The 22,648-nt window shown below is 32.9% G+C and overlaps 1 protein-coding gene across 1 annotated transcript; it reads right to left on the bottom strand.

The window, feature by feature from the left end:
- Positions 1 to 1,878: 1,878 nt before the first annotated feature.
- On the bottom strand, positions 1,879 to 3,387 carry LOC120150036 (pathogen-associated molecular patterns-induced protein A70-like). Its single transcript, XM_039162735.1, has 3 exons — positions 3,054 to 3,387; positions 2,789 to 3,017; positions 1,879 to 2,758 (listed from the first exon to the last, which is right to left on the bottom strand). Exons 1-3 carry the CDS (start codon positions 3,288 to 3,290, stop codon positions 2,421 to 2,423), a joined length of 804 nt encoding a protein of 267 aa, XP_039018666.1. The 5' UTR covers positions 3,291 to 3,387; the 3' UTR covers positions 1,879 to 2,420.
- Between the last annotated feature and the right edge of the window lie 19,261 nt (positions 3,388 to 22,648).

The raw sequence follows: 22,648 nt of genomic DNA, 5'->3' as shown, positions 1-22,648 counted from the left end.
AAAACGGACCAAACGTAAATATGAATCAATGATGAAGATCGTATGATGGAGAATGTCACGTCCTAAGCTCTAGAGAGGAAGACAAACTAAAGGCAGTAAAGTGTATCAATCCATGTAGATTACCGTTTAATATATCGTTTGAGATAAAAAAAATTATTGAATCTTATTTAATATATCCTTTAAAAATAAGAGAATAAGCGTGACACATATCTATTGAATCTTCTCTAATAAATAATTATATATTTTAAAACTTGCTTTTAAATTGAATTGAAACATTATGAAACTTACATATATTTCATTCCAATTGTTATCGGCAAAAGTGCCCAGATAATGTGAATGAGAAAGTTTATTTCCAAAATGATGCACTTAGCCGATTAATTTCCATCTAGGGTGTTTTCTACAGTGTTTTATGGCTGCATGGGATATCTCGACGTCTTCAAAGGAAAATTTTCCCATGCAAACCATCCTTTGAAAATCAGTTGGAAATCTTGGAATCTTTAGGGTGAATTATTCCCTTGTTGGAAATCCCGACGTCTTTAGGATTTTAATACAGAAAAAAAAGTTGACGTTTTTACATAAATATCACCTTAAAAAAATTAATTATTTGCTAGATCCGTAAAATTTTCTAAAACGATGCCTAATAAATAATTAATTTCTATTAGAGTGATATTTGTGTAAAAACCCAACTTTTTTTCTTTATTGACAAAATTTGTAAAAGCTTTTAAAGATTTTAATGCAGAAATAATTTTATAAAATATTACGAATAATCATCATCATCATTTTAAAAAATAATTTTGCAGAAAGGCGCGACACATACACCGCATAGGATTTTGAAAAATAAATACTAGTTATAAAACTTTTATAAAATTATTTATATTTTAAATTACTTACCTTCAAAATTTTCCTAGACTATACAATATGTATACGATTTTGAAAGGGTCAAAAACGTATCAGAAAATGTTAAGTGATAGTTGGTAGACATAACTGTATTGTATAATTTCATGCAAAAACTAAAATTTATCGAGTTATAAAATAAATTACAAAAATGTTTAAAGATTTTAATGAAGGAAAAAATTGTGTTTTTACACAAATATCATTATAACAAAATTTAATTATTTGTTAGACACCTTTTCAAAAAAATTACGGATCTAGCAAATAATTAATTTCTGTTAAGATGATATTTTTGTAAATATGACAACTTTTTTTGTGCATTAAAATCCCGGGATTTTCACATGGTTTGCATGGGAAAATTTTCCCTTAAAAACGTCGAAATATCTCATGCAGTCATACAACACTACCTAGATGAGGAATTAATTAGCCGAGTGCATCATTTTGAGAAATAAATTTTTTTCATCCACATTATCTGGACACTTTTACCGTTATTACCTCTAATTTCTATTTAAATATTATCATATTTGCACGATATCGTTTGTCCTCCCATGCTCATAAATTTTTTGAATTTTGTGTGTGAATTTGAACAATGATTTAGATAATTGAACTACGATTAAATTAATAAATTTAATATGGGTATTTCAATTCAATTTGAACTTGAATACATAAAATATTTATTTGTAAAAAAAACTAAGTTAATCCGATTCCAACTAACCTAATCTATCATGTCAAGTTTATTCTTAATATTTAATGATTCGTTGAGGCAAATGCCATCACATAGAATTCAAGAAAATGATGATTAATTATGATTTTATTTTTTTATATATTTATATTTGAAATTTACAATAATAGTTGATGTAAAATTAGTGAGATAGAAAGGTTATAGTTAACTATACGATCTTTAAACTCGTTACTCCAAAAAAAATTAATTATTAAAATAGTTTGATTCATATGAAATATTATTATTTTGAAATAAAAGAAAGTAAAATCGCAGCAAAATGATCCCAAGAAAATTCACATTATTTGGCATAAACAATACATGGCTACAAATAGGGACACTAAATGCCCCTATGAACACAATATTCAAATCTCGTAGGCTAGACGGTTTGATGCTTTGAATATACTAAAAAGACAACCGTCCACTTGAACCATGCACAAGCACATGAACCACTAATTAATCCAACTCTACTTCCACGAAATACTACACACTCCAAATGACGGAAAACCCCACCATTTCCCACCAGAACTACATGAAACCAAGGGCCAATAGTTGGTCATTTTGGTTGTGGGTTAATTAACGTTTTAGTTCCTCTACTATACTGAAATTTGAGATTTAATTTAATATGGGAAATTAAATCTTAAATTTTTATTACAGTAGAGGGAATGAAACCATAATTAAACCCTTTAGTAGGACAATGCTGTCGGGCATCAGCTAGCTCTATCCTCCTTGAACTAAAAAGACAACATGAGATCCTAAGTTTTTAATGTCGAAACCTTAATAACAAAAAAAATGGAAGTAAAAAAAAATCTCAGATTAAGTTACTTGCTTTGGCCCTGAGCATGTCCTTATAACGCAACAGAGAATCCAACCTCTGCAACTTAAGCTGCTGCTTGAACTTGTTGATGAAATCATCAGCTTTTGCATCGACGCCTTGATCGTCGCCGTCGCCGTCGCCGTCGCCGTCGCCGAACGACGTCGTTTTTTCGATCCTCATCGTCGCCGGTCGCCTTCTCTCCAACTCTTCTTCTTCCTCTCCGGCCTTAGCCCTCGAGTTCTCACTCGCCGATTTCTTCATTTTTTCTGAAACTTTCCTTTGTTTTACTTTATTCTGCTCCGATTTGCTTCTCTTTACTACTTGACCCTGAACTGGAGTATTACTCGTATCGATGACCCAACCGGGTTCTTCTTCGGGTGTAAGGTGGCCGCTTTCTGGGTTTACTTTTCCGGAGTCTGATCTGTAAAAGGATGTGAAATCGATGGACTTAACACGCTCTAACAACGATGGCGGTCGGCTGAGGGGCTGTTCGACGTAGACCGGGTCTGGGTTTTGAGGTGGGTATTTGTAGAGGTTCAAGTTAATGGACTTGACTCGTTCGAGAATCGACGGGGCTCGCCCGACCGGGTGGGGCTCCGAGTCATTATCAACATGTTGTTGGAGATGATGATGGCCTTCGTCGAATTTGAATGTCGAGAAGTTGATCGACTTAACGCGATCTAGTAACGACGACGAAGCTCGCAGTAGCGGCGGAGGAGCTGAGTATGAGTAGTATCCGACGTCGTGGCGAGGTTGCGTTTTGGGAGGAGAAAGGCGGGAGAGGAGGAAGACGGTGCCGATGACGACGTTTAGGAGGAGGAAAAGAGAGGTCGGCGTTAGCCAGCTTGCTATAAAATCCGACATATTAGAGAGAGAGAGAGAGCAGAAAAGAGACAAGAGTTGGAAGGTTGGAGATGAGTTGCTGTAATAGGCTTTTTGAAGATAGCAGTTGTCGTTAGCTTGTTGGAGCTGCGAGTTTGGGAGAAACAATATATTTTCGGTTTAATAGGGAAATTCAACGTATCAGCATGCTGCACGTAGCTTTCTGTATTTTTTTATAACTAGTTAATTATTTTAAATTAAATATTATAAAATTTATTAAAGTATTTTCCTTTAATTCAATTTACTACAAAATCAAATTTGCATATTAAAACTAAAATTAAGTGTAAAGGAAAGTGTCCTACGTACATTATCAAATAGTAATAATTTCTCTGCATTATTTTATATTTTAAGAATATTTAAAAATCAACGATTTATTTGTAACATGAATTCAGGGTTGTTATAGCAACTTTATTTTTGAATTTTTGTAACTTGTAAATAAGAACGAAGTTGAAAAGTGTGGACAGTCAATGTAACTTAGTTTAAGATGTGAGTCGTTGAAGAATGACAATAATAAAAAATGACAGTATGAGTTCGACCTATTTCTATAAGAGAAAATCGCCTCAGTGACCAAAAATACCTTATAATATACGATTTTAACCAACTTTTTTTGGATTTGCCAAAATGACCAATAAAATCGCAACGCGATATCAAAATCGCAACGCGATTTAGAAAATCGCAACGCGACTGAGAGAATCGCAATGCGATTAAGAGAATCGCAACGTTAAAAAGATAGTTAAAAGATTTTTGTTTCTTAAGAATTTTCTCTAAAAAAATAGTATCCGCGCGGACGTGTCGAAGACACGTATTACCACGACCACGACCACAACCACGACCCGACTCGAGACGAGACGGCGGCGGCGGCGGCGCGCGAGAGTCCCCCTTGTCCTCTTTCACTCAACAAGGAAGTGCAAAATACAAGCCTTAAATACCATTCCCAATAGTATTTCCAATACTATGTGGGATTGAGCATTACCAACACTTGTTCCAAATATCATTATTCTTCATAAGTTATCATCCATTACAATATGAATTAGTCGTGTTAATGAACCAATATACCTCATTAATATATGGTATTGTTGAACAAAAGAATGATGATGATGATCTTATTAAAGACCATCTAATACGAAAGAATCCAATGCATAACCGATACCTTATTGTGAAACTAATTCACATAGAGGTTGTACGTGAAAAAAAAATCTTTTACTTTTATAGTAAATATCTATCTCAATAATTTTAATATAAAAAATATATTTTTTATTTAATAATAGAATTATTTCATGTATTTATCAAGTTATAATTTTAAATACTTATTAAAATGAATTAATTTATTATCGATAATTCATATTGTAATGGATGATAACTTATGAAGAATAATGATATTGGGAACAAGTATTGGTAATGCTCAATCCCACATAGTATTGGAAACACTATTGGGAATTATATTTAAGGCTTGTATTTTGCACTTCCTTGTTGAGTGAAAGAGAACAAGGGGGACTCTCGCGCGCCGCCGCCGCCGTCGTCTCGTCTCGGGTCGTGGTCGTGGTAATACGTGTCTTCGACACGTCCGCGCGGATACTATCTTTTTAGAGAAACAAATGTTTTTTTATTTTCAACGTCAATCGCGTTGCGACTCTCTCAATCGCATTGCGATTATATAAATCGCATTGCGATTTTCTTCTAAGACTCTCTCAATCGCATTGCGATTCTATCAATCGCATTGCGATTTTCTTCTAAATCGCGTTGCGAACTTGGAAGCTCGCGTTGCGACTCTCTCAATCGCATTGCGATTATATAAATCGCATTGCGATTCTATCAATCGCATTGCGATTTTCTTCTAAATCGCGTTGCGAACTTGGAAGCTCGCGTTGCGATTTTCTTTTTAACGTTGCGATTTTCTAAATCGCGTTGCGATTTTGATATCGCGTTGCGATTTTATTGGTCATTTTGGCAAATCCAAAAAAAGTTGGTTAAAATCGTATATTTTAAGGTATTTTTGGTCACTGAGGCGATTTTCTCTTTCTATAAAGATGAGGATGAAAAAAAACTTTTTCCCATATGTGGAAGTCTTTTTCATATATTTTGTGATTTAAGCTTATCTACACTCTTCAAAGGCGAACGGAATAGATAGCTTTATTGTGTGTCCGATCAAAGAAAGACAACAAGTGATGCCCTCGAATTGAAGTATGACTGCAACAAAAGAAAGGTCTAAAGAGAGATTAGTAAAGTATAAGATAAGATAATAATGAAATGGAAAGTAAAATGAAATAAGGATAGCGTTGGTTGCGAAAGATAGTTGTTGATGATGGTGACCTTCAATGGTGTTGATGGAAGATGGTGTTGAAGATGTATGAGTGGCAATGGTGATGGTGATGGAGATAGTATCTCAAACTCGTCAAAGAAGAAGATATGCTATGAAGCACAACTTTCTCCATCGATAATCATGAAACAAACTTTGTTGTTTACATGACATCGAGTGTGAAAGATGTTCTCTCTTTGGTTGTCCTCAATGGATTAAATGTTCAAAGTTCTTTTAACAACAAGAACTTGTCCTAAAATACTAGGAAGGTCCAACGAAACTTGTGACATTGTTAGTAATAATAAGGAAATGAAAACCTTACCAACACGATCACAAATACTCACTAGTTCACTCCAAAGGAAATTAAGAGATCATTTCACTCAACGCTCGTGTTTGCACTCGGGAATATTTTCTTGGCTTTTATCAATTCCCCTTCTGATCTCACACTCTCAATTTACCTTTTTCCACTTGATCCCTCTTTTTAATTTATTTAAAAAAAACTAACTCAAGATCAATGCAAGTAGTTTCAACTTGATGTGCGTCGGCTGTAAATATAGTTAGAATAGAAAAATAGAAAAATAGAAAGAAGTAAAGGGATATGTTTAGAAAAAGGAAGAAAATAAGGAATGTGGTGACTTACAACTCAAGAACAACACTTACAACCTCTTTTATCGAGACACAACAAGGATATCTCTTCAAGTATGATTGATGTTGATATGTTTCCATTGTTTTGTCTTGCAGCATTCTTCCTTTTATTTTGCTTTGAATTTACTTTGCTAGAATTTTCTTTCTTTTATTCTCTTTTTATGCTTTTCTTTTGCATTTTTTTTTGTTTTGTTTCACGCCAATGGCACTTGTTTGTTGTCAATCTAACTATGTTCTGAATACCGCTTGATGTAAGTCTATCCACACTCTTCGAAGATGAAGGGAATATATAGCCTTACTGTGTGCCTGATCTAGGAAAGACAGCAAGTGATGCCCTCGAATTGAAGTATGGCTACAACAAAAGAAAGGTTTAAAGAAAGATTAGTAAAGTATAAGATAAGATAATAATGAAATGGAAAGTAAAAATGAAATAATGATAGAGTTGGATGTGGAAGATAGTTGTTGATGATAGTGGCCTTTAATGGTGTTGATGGAAGATGGTGTTAAAGATGTATGGGCGGCAATGGTGATGGAGATAGTATCTCAAACTCGCCAAAGAAAAAGCTCTGCAATGAAGCACAACCCTAATCATTATAAACTTGCTTGAGGGATAGTAGAAGTTACTTAAACCCTATAGATAATAATCTAGGAATTTAAAGTATCAAGGTGATTATAATTACACCATAAGTATGAAATTATACTTGCTTAATCGATATAGTTCTAAAAAGAACTTGGAAGAGAGGTAAACTCACAAAAGGATAATTTTGATTAAGTGATGAGATGATATTATTACAAATGATGAATGTCTTTCCTATTTATAGGAAATGGAAGGCTTTGGCCGAATAGGTAGGTAATGTTTCGACCAATGTACAAGTCTTTATGAAAGTACATAATTAATTAAATAAATGCATAGGTCCTTTGGCATCATGATGGTTCGACTAACTCTTCATAAAAGAGGTGTTGATTCAGCTAGGATGGATGAATGTGTCCTTGGTCGAATAGTCATTGTGCTTGTTCATCTTGGCGCCAAACTCAAGCATGTGCAAGGCATACTTTATGTGTGTGGTCGAATGGTCATGATGGCCTCCTCATGTCTCTTCTTGATTTAGGCATCCTTTGGCTGAAATCTCTTCACCAACGTGCACCCTTTTGATAATGACTTTTCATGGACAACAACCTTCATGAAAGGACCCAATGTTTGGAATGTAACCTTTCATGAAAAGGCATGTTCTAGGGTGAATGAGCTGGAAGTGAGCTGGCCATAGATGAATTATAACTTGAGGAAACATTTGGCAGCTCTTGGTGAAAAGTAATGTCTCGGAATGACACCTCTTCGCGAAAAGGCATGAACTGTAGAAAAATGACTTTTCATAAAATTAAAGTCCCTTGATGAAGAATGATATTCGTGCATCTCCCCAGCTGATTTGAGTAGCTTAGTTAGCTCAAAAGTCCATCTCAATATAACTATGAGCTTAAAGTTTAGCTGACAACTTTTCCCAAAATTATTTCTTAGCTTCCCCAGAGTTTCGTATATAAGTTCCCATAGCTTTGACCTTTATTTGCTAGCTTGTTTAAGTTATCTTTGATGTGTTCGAATACTCTTTCACAAAGAACACATAACATAAGTAAGTAAAATAAATTAATAAAGCATATAATATAAAGATGTGGGCTATAGGTTATATTAAATTTCAATTTGCAACATGTTATATAACATATCATTCAAAGGTTCATTTTTATTAAAAGATTTAAAAGCATAAATGTATTTGTGAGAAAGGACTTCCTTGAATTGTTTAGTCTTTGCTCTAGTGATGGGTCCTTGTGGCATGACTTCAGGATCCGGTGGTGTATAAATTATTGCATTATCTCTCTTCTATAATGAAGGGAATAAATAACCTTATTGTGTGTCTGATCTAGGAAAAAAAACAAGCGATGCCCTCGAATTGAAGTTTGGCAACATTACCTTTGGCCAAAAGAGTTCGTTATTCATACATATCATGAAGCTTTGAAGCATATCAAGGGTCAACAAAGATTGAATAAACGACATGCTAAATGGGTAGAGTTTTTGGATTCATTTACATACGTCATTCATTATAAGAAAGGAAAAATAGCGTTGTGGCAAATGCACTCTCTCGAAGGTACGTACTAATCATGGCTTTGGAGAAAGGTATAAGTCTTGTGATAAAGGTGCATAAGAGAAATTCTACAAGCACGAAGGATACCTTTTCAAGGAGGGGCGTCTCTGCATTCCACAAAGATCTTTTCGAGAAGTCTTAGATCGAGAAGCACATAAAAGAGGACTAATGTGTCATTTTGGGGTAAGCAAAATGATTAAAATGTTGAAGGAACATCTCTATTGGCCAAAAATAAAAAGAGATGTTGAAAGGATATGTGAAAGATGTGTCGCTTGCAAAAAGGCCAAATCAAAAGTTATGCCCCACAACCCCTACATGTCTATTCCTATTCCAAAAGAGTCGTGGGTTGACATCTCGATGGACTTTATGATGGGGCTGCAAAGGACTAATAATGGGCAAGATTCCATATTCGTGTTTGTTGATCGTTTCTCCAAATGGTGCATTTCATACCATGCCACAAAACTGATGATGCAACTCATGTGGCTAACTTGTTTTTCAAAGAAGTTGTGAGACTATATGGCGTTCCAAGAACTGTAGTTTCTGACAGAGATGTAAAATTCCTTAGTCATTTCTGGAGGACATTGTATAACAAGATTAGAACCAAGTTGTTATTCTCCACAACATGTCATCCACAAACTATTCTTTGGCGAGTTTGAGATACTATCTCCATCACCATTGTCATCCATACATCTTCAACACCATCTTCCATCAACACCATTGAAGGCCACCATCATTAATAACTATATTCCACAGCCAACTCTATCCTTATTTCATTTTTACTTTCCATTTCATTATCATCTTATCATATACTTTACTAATCTTTTTTTAAACCTTTATTTTGTTGCAGTCATACTTCAATTCGAGGGCATCGCTTGTTGTCTTTCCTAGATCGGGCACACAATCAAGCTATATATATTCCCTTTATCTTCGAAGAATATTGATAGGCTTACATCATTTTGTGTTTAGATGTCACTTGACGTAAGTTTATAGATAGATCAACTTAGGATTTGCTATGTCAATTAATTGCCATACGTTCTATTTAATAAAAGAATATGACTAAATAAATCAGATTGTCTTATATGAGTGACAAAAGAATGTACTAATAATTACAATCTTGCTCTAAGATCAAAAGATTAAAAAGCGTTAAATGATGTTCCGTTATTGTTTTTTGCGAAATCTTTGGGATTATCGAAAATGTACTAATGGAATAGTACAACATGAACAATAAATAATATTTACTAAGTTGTACGATAAGAAGTTCAACATCTCTTAGTCTCAAGTCTAACTTTTATAAATAAAAAAACACCATCAAAAGAGTTATATCTCATTTAGAAATATAATTCCACCTTATTTCAAATATAAAATTGCTACTTAAAATCTCAAAAATGAAAATTGCGTACAATGAATAACGAATTTCGAACTGATAAGAAGAGGGTCCATTTTGGTGATATTGACAGGGACTTGTTAAATGTGTAATTATTTAATGGACCGTGCTGCGTACAAATTGTTGTTTATTATGCTAGTAATGTAATGTCCATTGATGATATAATGGGAGTGACGTCATATTACTCTGTCGAAGGAATCAATCCCTATTAATCTAATTACTTAACAAAGTTTGACCTATAATTTTTATAATTAACAAGTCATGGGGACCAAATTTAAATTTTTTATTTTATAACGTGAAAGTTTTTAGTTTGACACGTGACATTTATATGATGGTGGGTAGAAATAAAAAAATATTAATATCTTAATAAAAAATAAAAATAAATAAACATCTCAAATAATTAACGAAGTCTCAAATCATGGTTCATATACTAAATAAGCCCTTGAATTTTATCATTTTATTTAGATAAGCCCTTGTATTGTTATTTTATTTATATTCTATTTTATCAATTTAATTACATTTAAATAATACCCGACACAAAATCAAACTGAAATCGAAGAGAATATATAGCATTTTGAAGTTATATTCTAATTGTGAATTAATACTTGTGTACCAAAGAAAGTATTAATGCATATATACATAAGCGATTATTTGTTACACTAATAATGAAAATTTCATCCACAGATCATCTTAGTCTATTATATTATGTCTTTAATTAATATTTAAATAAATATTTTTAAAATATATGACGATTGATTAAGATAATTTTTATTACAGATAATAATAAATAAATGATCGTAAAAAAACCATGCACATTTATGTAAAAATCTTAAAAGTATAAAACCATAAATAAAAAGAATTTTTTTTTACTATAATCAACGATATATCACAAGAGGATATATGTATGCAATTAGATCAAACCTTATATATAGTTATGCAAACACAATAATTTTAATTGAATGAACTGAAAAGATATAAAAATTTTAAAGACTGTGTTTAGTCAAAAAGGGTTGTGAAGAATGTAATTATGTGACATTTGAAAGTAGGATTAGGTTGGAGGAGTTCACACAGGGCGAGGCAAGTTCTTGGTCGTCGCAGCGTTCACACAGGGGCAAAGTCTTGGTCGTGACAGACTGGGACGGATCTATTTGATGATTGAAAGAAATTATATTCTTAATTCGGTAAAAGAACTATTTAATTTATATAGATATTTATGAAATAATTATAAATTATTTTTTATTTTAAAATGTATATTTCATCCGTCCTAAATTAAAACCATGACCGGTGACAACGTTTTCATTTGAGATTGAAATTATGAACGAGTATGGGGAGGGATTGGGATGTTAAGAAAAGACATGGATGGACCAAAAACCACACGAGATCGGACCCATGGCTGGGAAACGTGTCTCCGGGATGGGTTAAAACTTCAATGTACGCTCACATTAAATTCCAACCTAACTCTTTTGTCTCCATTCTTAAGATTGGATCCCAATTCAAACTAGTCTCGACTTTACATTGGAATCTAATGCAATGTCATCATCCACGGTGATCTAATGATCGATTAGGGTTTGTACATAAAATATTTATGTTTTCTTTCGTTTAACAGTTTTTTTAAATGAAATCGGTGGTATTTTTTTATTCTAATATTGCTTTTATAAATGTTTTTAGGTTGATTTTATTATTTTTCCTTTTGTTGGTGGCTGTTCGATTCTTTTTGTTGATGTATCATTAATTCAAACCTTTGAGTTAGTTTTAACATCCTTGTAGCTAGGTAGTTTAAATCATCAGAATTGTTTCAAATATTTTCGAGACTATTAGTAAAAACTCAAAAACATATTTCTATATATATTTTAGTCAAATAATTTCATAATTTTTTTTCTTTTGAATATAAACGCGTCTCATTAAAAATCTTCCCTAAAACTTAAAATGGGGTAAAGAGTACCCTATTTATTATAGAACCTAAAAGGGAGAAAAGAGTGCCCTATTTATTAAAAAAAAGGGCAACACAAACAGTTTATACAAAACCATAGATCAAACTACACCAGCAACCATGAAAATGCCATGACAGCACGAAACACAACAACAGACACAAACCCCTCTACCATTCACGCAACCTAACAAAGCCAAACTCTCCTACATTAGCAGAACCAGCATCGGGGCACCGTATGTTGTTCTTGCTCAAAATAGCAAATCCAAAAGCTCAAAATAACCAATGTTGTTCTTCCTCTTCTTGAATTTGAATTGTAAACATGGTATGTAACTTGATTTTGAACAATAAATAGAAAAGAATTCAAGAATGTAGTATCATTTTGTAGTTAGATTGAGATATGAGTTAAATGATATTTGATAAATCAAAAAATATGATTTGATTTAATTTGGATTGGGATAAAAGGAGGGTGAGTAAGCAAAGTAAGGGATAAGCTATACTTTTCATTAATACTTGGATTATATCACAATCCAAATATATGTTGACTTTATATTATACCTAAACTTATTTATAGATTGGATCAAAATAAGGTTTAAGTAAAAAATTTAAATTCGAGTTTAGATCCATCTTGCATAAATAACTCATTTCATTACTTTAAACAATAAAAAGTATTAAAAATATATGATTATATGTTAATATATATATATATATATATTAATTAATTATTATTTCAGTCCAATCAAACGATTTGTAGATTAATTTTTTTAACTGAGACGTGATTCAAACGGTTTAGATGGATCAAACCATAAAATCACTCAATCCATAAACAAGTTAAATTATCAAAAACTAAGTGTATGGTATCAACGTAACTAAAATATTATATCGATATAGATGTCAAATTAATGTTACATACATTTTTAATTTAATATATCCATGTCTACAGTATATAGAAATCAATGTATAACATTTAGTAATAAATCAAAACTAACAATGAAATCAATGAGTATGGTTACATAAGTATATCGATGATGATTTCCCGGGCCCCTTTTAATTCTAAGGTCTCGTCTTGATTAATTCGGGCTGACCTGCATCGTACATCTGGTTTTGGTGGGTGAGTCTCTCAACAAATATTTTTTTATATACATAGGGACTCGAATTCGAGACATTGCTTAAGTGATATCAAGTTGCTTACCACTTGAACTAATCTCTGTTAATTATCGATGATGAATTTTGATAAAGAATACTACGATATATATTAACTATTGTACTAATATCATAATTCGATCGAAACAAATTAATGTCATTATTATATTTTCAATAAATAAAATATAAAAATATATTCTATTTAAGTCCAAGCGTTCATGCCTAAAGTACATCTGTTGGGTCATAAGTTTCTGGAATTTGTGCACTATGACTTTTCCAATAAGAGGAGAAAACAATGGGGTCTCAACTAAACATAGAGCAGTGATATATATACATCTTTGGTCATCAAAGGTTGCTTGTTGGATATATTCAGGTAAAAGAACCCATTTGGTGGAATATCATTCAAAAGGCTGCTCTTTTTCAGCCTTAAACAAAGGTAGATCAAGCAATAGAATATATGCAAAAATAAATGAAAAAAAAATACAAGTCTCATTCCCAAAAAGAAAACGTATGTTAGGTTTATGCTTATTTCCACATGGTTTGCTTTTTTAAAAAAATGAAAAATGAAAAAGAAAGGGTAGTTGAGAAACCTTTATGTAATGGTCCCTGCCTCCCAACCCTGTAGCATTTGTTGCTGGGATTGCAAGAATGAAACAAAAGATGGTGGCACTCTTTGGATAAAAGTAGGGATGATAGGGAGAAAAAAAATGGTGGGTTATGAAGCAAGAAAACTAGTACATCAAAGACATTTTCAATTTTCTTTCTTTTTTAAAGTGAAAATATCAGTCTATTTATCATTTTAGTCCCTTTATCATATTGAAATTTGCAATCTAATTCATGTTGAAGTTGTATGACTCGATTTCGTTTTGATATGGCTCAAAGAGTTTGTGATGCAAGTGGTTTGATAAATAAATAAAAATGGGTATTTATTTGGGTGAAAGACTGAGGCTATAGTTGGCCACCAATCTCTATTCAACAATAACCTTAACTGGGGGTACGAGCCTGTGATACAGAGCTGTTAAATTCGTATAAAAATCAAGAGTAATAAACTCAATTTGAATATTTTTTTTCTATACAATTTTTCTTTGTAATTAGAATCTTACCCCTATTTTAATGGAAATAATGAATGGTTTATCAATTTGGAGCTACAACATTATAGAAATGGAGATATCGTGATCAAATCCAAAATTTTAACATAGTAGAGGGGTTAAAACCAAACTTAGACCAAAAGTGATAGTGATACAGTTGAGAGAAACATACGGGGTTATTGATATGAGTTGGGCCACCAGAAATCCAGCTGGGGAAGGTCGGTGGGTGCTGCAAATTATCATTTCGAAATGATTTTTTTTAACCAAGAAAAAGTGTACAAAATACTTAAATTGAAATTCGAGATTTAATTTCCTCAAAAAAAGAAATTCGAGATTTAATATATATACTTCTAACCCATTATATTAATTTAAATAGAGATAGATACAATTACATAATGTAAAATTAAGAATTTTTATATTGATTTAGGACTGTTGGATAGTGAAAATAGACGGTTGAGATCAATAATAGAAAATGAGAAGATATTCACTGGAAAAAAACAAAGAGATAATCTCAACTGTTCATTTTCACTCATTCAACGATCATAAATCAATGTATAACTAGTTTTTTTATTGTGTGAGTGGATCATAACCCATATAAATATTCTTTAAAAATTCCACATTATTATTTTAATCAAAATGGTTAATAATATTAGTCATTGGATTAATTAATAAATTTATATAAGCAGAAGGATCGAATCATTTGGAATTAAATCTCAATTTTAGGTGTAATAAAGAGACTAGAACAATAATTTTATCAAAATATTCATATTTACCCTGCCTTATATTTTCACTCATCTACCGATCCTAAATCTATGTAAAACTAAAAGAGTTTTAGATTATGTAAGTGAATCTTAATTATTTATTTATACATACATAATCTAATTACACAATATAAAATTTCTTAATCTTATCTTTCAAAAAAATCTTAATTTTACATAGGTCTAAGATCATTAGATGAGTGAAAATAGATAATTAAGACTAATAGTATAAAATGAAAAAACATTCACCGAAAAAATAAGTTAATCTTAATATTCTATTTTCACTCATCCTACGATCCTAAATCTGTACCAAACTAAAATGGTTTAATACTTTGTAAATAAATCCTAAAAAAATTAAAAACGAAGACTCAATCAATTCAAGTTGAATGAAGAATCAAGCAGGTCGGGTCCCCAATCTAGTCACATGCACCATATTTCTTTTGATTTAGCAAAATACTCGGCAATCGTCATTATTACAAAAACTATGGAAAGTGTCGTGCTTAGCTATATTCCAAGCAAAACGCTCCACCCCATGGCCATGGGCTACGGTGATTCGGTGGTGGCCGGTGGGACAATGGTGATTTGAGACCCATTATCACTCCCATCAAGGTCTTTCCGGTTCTCCGCCAAGGTTTGTCAACTCTATTTATCTTATTTATTTTAAAGAAAATAATCTCAGTGACAAAAAATGTCTTATAATATACGAATTTAATAAAAAAAATTGGATTTACCAAAATGACCAATAAATTCGCAACGCGAATTCCAATTTCACAACCCAATTTCCAAGCAAATATGTAAAGCGCATTGCGATTTTCCAAATTCACAACGCGAAAGTCAAATTCGCAACTGAATTTCAAATTCGCAACGCGAAATCGCAAACCGAATTTAACTTTCGCGTTGCGAATTTACTTTCAACATGTCTTTTTTACCTTCAACATAATGCAAATTAAAAATTAAACAACAAATCAATTAAACATTGTTGTGGGTACATTATTTAAACATTGTTATGGGTACATTATTTGGAAAAATAATGTTCCGGACTTCGTTAGAAATAACCCTTTTTCATCAGATTAATTTCGTTTTTGTGGGTACATTATTTGAACATTGTTATGTATAAATTTGTTGTGTATGTATATTTTGGTTTAATTATATTATATGTATATTTTCATTCAGATGAGATGGGTTGTGTATAACAAAACAATCTATCCCTTCCATGTGAGTATTTTATTCCATCCATGTGATAAGTGTGACAACCACATTAACTCACAACTTAGCTTTGAACTTAATCAATATTGTCTTTTAGCTTGATGGTTCATAAAGCATGTTACTTGAACAGTATGAATCAATTATGCAATTTCCATGTTCAATTTAACACTGCATTTCAAATTCATTTAATATGTAATTGGAGTTTGAATTTAAATTTCAATTTGAGTTTGAATTTCAATATAAATTCCGGCTCCACTATAAATATTAGCCCAAGCCAATATGCATGTTATCATTGATTATTCCTAATTTCCATTGTTTTTTTTCAACTTTAAACGCGAGGGAAATCCCGACCATCGTATTTTTGGTCAACTTTAAAGCGTCAGAAACGTTTCGGGCGTATGATCTGGGTGGTATACGAGAAATGCAACAAATGACAACTAAAAATCCCGATAATTGAGGGCTACAACTTGTAATAATAACAAAAATAATAAGTCCGAAATGCTTCTGAGTACCATCCAAATCATAAGTCCGAAATGCTTCCGATGCTCATCAAAATCCAAAGCTCATATGATGCCAAGCAAAAGGAAATCAAAATCCAAATCTCATATGGTGCCAAGCAAAAGGAAATCAAAATCTACAACTTGAGTTTGAACATTGATATGATCTGTTCAGTTGTTATCATGTTGGGATTTTCTCTTGTGTTTAATTTTTTGGATAGTTGTTCTTTTGCTTCTTCAAGTGTCCTTAACTTGTATTTATAGCTTGGAATGTGTTTGATGTTGTATATACCTTGATGTTGTATGTTGCGATCAACGCGAAAGTTAAATTCGCAACGCGAAAGTCAATTTCGCAAATCAAAAATCGCGTTGCGAATTTGACTTTCGTGTTGCGAATTTGTACATTCAACAGATCTTTTTTGCCTTCAAACATAATGAACTTGAATTTTTTAGAAACAACAAATCAACTTTTACAAATCAATTAAACAAGCAAAAAAATAATTCTTATTTACAAATCAAATTAAACAAATCAACTTTTACAAATCAATTAATCAAAAAATAAATCTTATTTCCTCATTAATTGACAAATCAACTTTCAATATAAAATTCAATTAAACAAAGAAAAAAAAGTATACCCCAGACTGTTGTTTATGTACAAATATATTTCACGCAGCTCACTTCAGGATTAACTTGCAGAAACCAAACATTTGCTCAAACAACACTTTATATACATCTAAAACCAACAAACAACAAATTACTTAATTCTAGGTACTTAACCAAATATTTTCAAACCAATTAAAGAGTACATATAACAACACTTGCTCAAACTTACCAATTGTTTATGTACAACTTTCAGCACGCGGATGTAGGTAGACAGCGTCTCGCATATATCGATCTGGCCATATAATGTCGAAACCACAAGCTAACTGTAGCTCTATCTCTATCTGTAGGAGGTAGATATTATATACTTCATGTCGTCAAACATTCCAAGAACAAGCATACGAGAGGACCACAATCCCCTCTGGCTCCCTGCGTTTGTTGTGGCGCTGTCTCGTCTCTGATCATTGTAATTTTGAACTTCTTTGGCTTCTTGTTTCCAGAATTTGTCCAATAATTAAGTGCATTCAAGTATTTAGCCAAATGATCGCTCCATCCCTTTGTAATAATATCTCTCAAATCAGATAATGGTATGTAATTCAACATGTTGTCATATACCATTTTCTTCAGGGATGGGAGCTGAAGCTCGACGAGAAGCCAATGACGACGTTCCAAAATAAGGATAAATACATGCAATCATAAATAATTGCGCACATCAAATAAAATTTATGAAAACCTTTAAAATATTCAAAAAAATAAATACTAACCTGATCGACCTCCCACCACGCAGGATAAAGTTTAGTTTTTCCATTAGCCAACTTATATGAAGCATCTCTCTGATCCTTCAAGTGAGCTGCGTGAAAAGACGTCGGTATAATAGTCCATCGAGTATTTTTTATTTTCTTCAATTTCCTTATTATTAGAAGACGTGACACCCATGCATCAATATGATGTTTTATAAAAAAAATACATATATTAGTGAATTTATTAATAAATTTAAAAAAATTTAATCAAAATGCAATATAAGAAGAATATAAGACTTACCACCCCTTCGAGATAGTCATTATCTTTAACCCCTAATAAAATATCCCACCAAGACCGATCAAGAAACAAATGATATGCATCGTCGATTTGGCATAGGTCAGAATAACACCCCTTGCTCCGCTCATGTAGATAAAAATCAACTGCGGTCTTAGCCCAAAGGGTATTATCCGTAATTGTTTCCGGTAGTGTTTTCCTCTCCTCCTGAGGAATGGTACTGGCCGATAACACATACGAAAGCCAACTCGCATCTATCATATCGGGCATGGGAGGGGGTTTATCAATATGTCGACATATGACGCCATGTGAATCGGGCTCTTGAACGGCGGGCGGGACCACTTGAACGATGACAGGGGCCTCTTAAACGATGGGAGAGGCTTCTTCGATGATGAGAGGGGCCTCTTGAACGATAAGAAGCGGCTCTTGAATGATGATATGTGCATCGGGTTTATTCTTACGGAGTTTTGGCACTAGTGGGGTGAACAAAGACGTAATGGCACGTACACGACGTATGATGCGTGAACCCCGTCGTGTAAGAAAAATCCAACGTAAAGCATCTACCTTATCGGGCCGTTGAAAATAAATTAATATATAAATCAATAAATAAATAAATAATGCCGAAAAAAAGTTATTTGCATTTTTTGTATAGTATTAAACAAATTTACCTCATTGCGTAGAGTATTAACCTCATTCTGCAACAATGAAACAATCTCGCGTAGAGCGACAACCTCATCACGTAAGGTAGACACCCCACCGCGTAGCGCACCATTGTCATCGTGTAAAAAATCCACCTCACCACGTAAAGATCGAACCTCATCATGTCATGCACCATTATCTTCACGTAAAGTACCGACCTCATGACGTAAAGCACCGACCTCATGACGTAATTCCCCTAACTCATCCCGTGGAGGTGGAGAACAGGGAGATAAATGTCGTGGCCTCTTTGCCGGTCGCCTATCATGAGGTGATGGTGGAGATGGAGAAGAGGCTTGATCAGGTGATGGCTCCGGGTGTCAAGCTGTAGAATCGGCCCGATCATGTGATGGCTCTCGAGGTGGGGGGTGCTCATCATCCGTCCCATCAAAAAACCGCTTACTAGGTTGCCACCAATCAGTGGCAAGCTCAGCCTCTGTGGGTGTCAGCCTTTGTAATGGATAGTTGGCCACCTAACAATATAAAAGCTCAAACAAAGTTAAACTTGTACTAGTAATAATTTGTTTATATGGTATTATTTGTGTGTTAACTTACATCATTCATCGTCGTATATGGGAGTAACTCTTCCCAATCCAACATGCCGATCCTCTTCCAGGTAATAGCCCTAGGAATACCATTTGATCTTTTTATCACATATGTCCGCATACTGGGGAAAGCCTCAAATATCCAAATCTACAAATAATATAATACACAAACATTAGTAATTGTTAAATAATTAATTATAATTTTGGAAACATTATAATATATAAATTCTTACCTTAAAGGCCCAAATAAAGCCTGTCAAAGTATATTTAGAACCATCGCCCCGCAAAGTTTTTCGGTCCTCAAAGGCAGACGACAACTTCTTCTAGGTAGCTTTCCATAGATATGAACCCCACGGAAACATGTTTCATGCATTTAGGTCCTCTACCAATAATATTAGGTCCTCGGAGATTGGTTGTCTGCCCTCTTTGCCTAAAAAGCCGGCATGCAAAAGTAATAAATGACATACTCGGACAACATCAAGGTCATCCATCCGAGTAAAACTATCTTTATCAAATAATCTCTTCAAGTTGTCGACGTGTATACTCGGCTTCGACTTTGCTAGCTCAGGAAAAACCCGATATAACCATTATGGGCGGGAGATATGACTAGTGTACCGACCTACATCATCGTGTCCGAAGCGTAGACCGGTGATTAAGCAAAACTCCTCCCGCCCAAAACAAGTATACGCCGGTGCCGGAGGAAAATGAAACCATATCTCCTCATCACCACATTGTACCCCCTCGGGTAGATCGTTAGTCATGGTCTGAAGAAACAAATGTGTCAACATAACATCTTCACCCGTATGTTGCACTTTCAACCATGGCCCGAAGCAAATATCCTCAAACAATTTTCTTTGTAGATGTGTAAGCGTCGACGCAATTTTAGTGGCTATGCTTAATTTATTCCTTAAGGTCAATGCAGCCGGAAAAAATTTCTACAAAAAACAATAAACATACCAAGTTAGATATACCAAAAACTACAAATTATACACTATAAACAGACATGATATTAAACTGTGAAAACAAAGCCAAATATGTTTCAAACTAGCACGATATTCACCCAAGTCATTATTCCATCATAGTTCACAAAATGCATCAGAAAACATTCCAGAAGTAAGCACTTATATAAACATTTAAAAGGACAACATATAGGTTTAGTGCAGGTTCAAGGACAACATAAAGAGTAGTAGTTTATTCTTGAAACTTAAATTAGCAACACTGTGAAGTTAGTATTTGTCTTTGTTTTTTGGTTGAAGTAATGCAATTCATTCAAGTTTCAATTTACAGAATAAAAAAAGTTTCTGAAACTTAAATTCGCAACGCGAAAATGAAAATCGTGAAAATCGTAACACGATTTTAGTTTCGCGTTGCGATTTTCATTTTCACGTTGTGAATTTGGTGTTGCGATTTAGGGTTACTTCAACAAAAAGACAAAACAAAGACAAATACTAACTTCACAGTGTTAAAGACTAAACAGTTTAGCAGTATTGGCAGCAACCGAATGAATTTAGCAATCTCAGTGAAATGGTTAATCTAATAATAATACAAAAATTTTAAAATAAAAATAATTAAAAAAAAATTAACCCTCAGTGGTTGATTTTCCATTTCTGACCGTGAATGGTTGTGAGGGTTGCTCTGAGAGATGGAGATGGACGGATTTCGTCGGAGATGGGGACGGATGTTGCCGTAGAGAGTGAGAGATGGAAATGAGATTGAGTTGTGCTTTAGGGTTTTAGGTTAGAGATGATTTGTGATAATACTGTTTACATTTGTGTTGCGAAATTAATATTGTGTTTCGCGTAAAAACATTTGACTTTCGCTTTGCGAATTTGACTATCGCGTTGCGAATTTGGAAACTAAGTTGCGAAATTGGAATTCGCGTTGCGAATTTGTTGGTCATTTTGGCAAATCCAAAAAAAGTTGTTAAATTCGTATATTATAAGACATTTTTTGTTACTGAAGTTATTTTCTCTTTATTTTATTATATGTTTTAAGGTTTAGAATCTCTCGTTTCAATTGCTGGCCTAAAACATAATTGTGATAGTTAAAAAAAACTGTTGGTGTATTAAAAAAATATCACAAAAAAATAATATCCACAAAAGTGGAATTTTCTCATTCCTGTTTTGAAGATGGCTTAATGCAATGTTATCAACTTCTTGATTGCCATGAAAATGGCATGTAAATTGACAACTTCTTCATTTTCAATAGTTGCATTCTATCAGAAAGCAACAATAAATTATTATTAAACTGTCATTATATCAGAAAATTAGTCTAATATTTTTTAGAGAATAACAAATAATTTAGGAGAATAAAGATTACATTGATAATTTTTAAAATATAAAAGGTTAAAGTTATCATATTATTTTAAATCAAAATCAAATTAAAAGAATTTATAAATTTTAAGAATAAAATTATTATTATACTTATTTATAATAATAATTTAATTAAATAATTAAATTATAATTTTAGAAAAATAATTAGTTAATAATTAAGTGACGTGGAATTTATTTTGCCCATAAATTAATGAACTTTTAAGCACTTTGATGATGGCAAATGGCAATGAGCCACCAAAAATGAATGCTTTTGAACTTGTTTTCCTTCCATGGTGGGGCCTTCTTCTCTCCTAATATCATCAAGAGAATTAGGAAGAAGGATAAGATTTGGTTGATGCGTCAAAAGAGAAATTGGGCACATGCCGAAGTCTCTCACTTTCAATGGGAGTCATTTTCTCTTACTGGCTAACAAAGATCAACCGGGAAAATCGGTTTAAACCCATTAAACAACACTTTATGAATTTCAATCCCAAGAAGGTAACTAAAGTTGGTTCAAACCCCATTAAAAACACCCTCTTTAAAGCTAACTTTCCTCACTAAGCTACCATTTACTAATATTAAAACCAAAGTTTCTGATTTCCTTTTCCCATTCTTTCTCTCTCTCTCACATGCTTAACATCCAACAAACTGTCCAAATATTATATATATATATATATATATATATATATATATATATATATTCTCCCATCTCTCTTGAAGGAAAGGTTGTCTGTTACTTGGCACTGTGACCCTGTGAGGTGTCTTTGTGTCTTGTTTTCATTCAATTGCTTGTTTTTGTTTTGTTTTGTGTGTGTGTGTGTCAGTTTGTGTTCTAGCAACTTATGGTAGCAAAAAAAAAAAAAACAGAAACTTTGTGAAGTTGAGAGCTTCTCTTGCTCTCGAGGGGGAAAGAGAAGAAATTGATTTGCTAATTTGCTTCTTTGTTTTCACCAAATCCAAATCTTGGATTTATCAAATACAGATTAAAAAATTAATCTTTGCTTGTTTTGCACTGTTTGTGTGTGTGTTCTTCACCATCATCATTGAGGGAGCTTGGTTTAGAGATTTTGTGAAAT

The sequence above is a fragment of the Hibiscus syriacus genome, unplaced genomic scaffold, assembly GCF_006381635.1.
Source record: "Hibiscus syriacus cultivar Baekdansim isolate YM2019G1 unplaced genomic scaffold, ASM638163v2 tig00111013_pilon, whole genome shotgun sequence".
In the NCBI taxonomy this organism is placed as follows: Eukaryota; Viridiplantae; Streptophyta; class Magnoliopsida; order Malvales; family Malvaceae; genus Hibiscus; species Hibiscus syriacus.
This window is presented reverse-complemented; position numbering and strand designations above follow the sequence as displayed.

Bases quoted from the DNA above. Each gene is read 5' to 3' on its own strand.
- LOC120150036 (XM_039162735.1), bottom strand. From the start codon at position 3,290: ATGTCGGATTTTATAGCAAGCTGGCTAACGCCGACCTCTCTTTTCCTC. The intron at 3,018-3,053 runs CATCTCCAACAA...GACTCGGAGCCC, and splicing joins AATTCGACGAAGGCCATCAT to CACCCGGTCGGGCGAGCCCC. The intron at 2,759-2,788 runs GTTGGGTCATCG...GTAATACTCCAG, and splicing joins TACACCCGAAGAAGAACCCG to TTCAGGGTCAAGTAGTAAAG.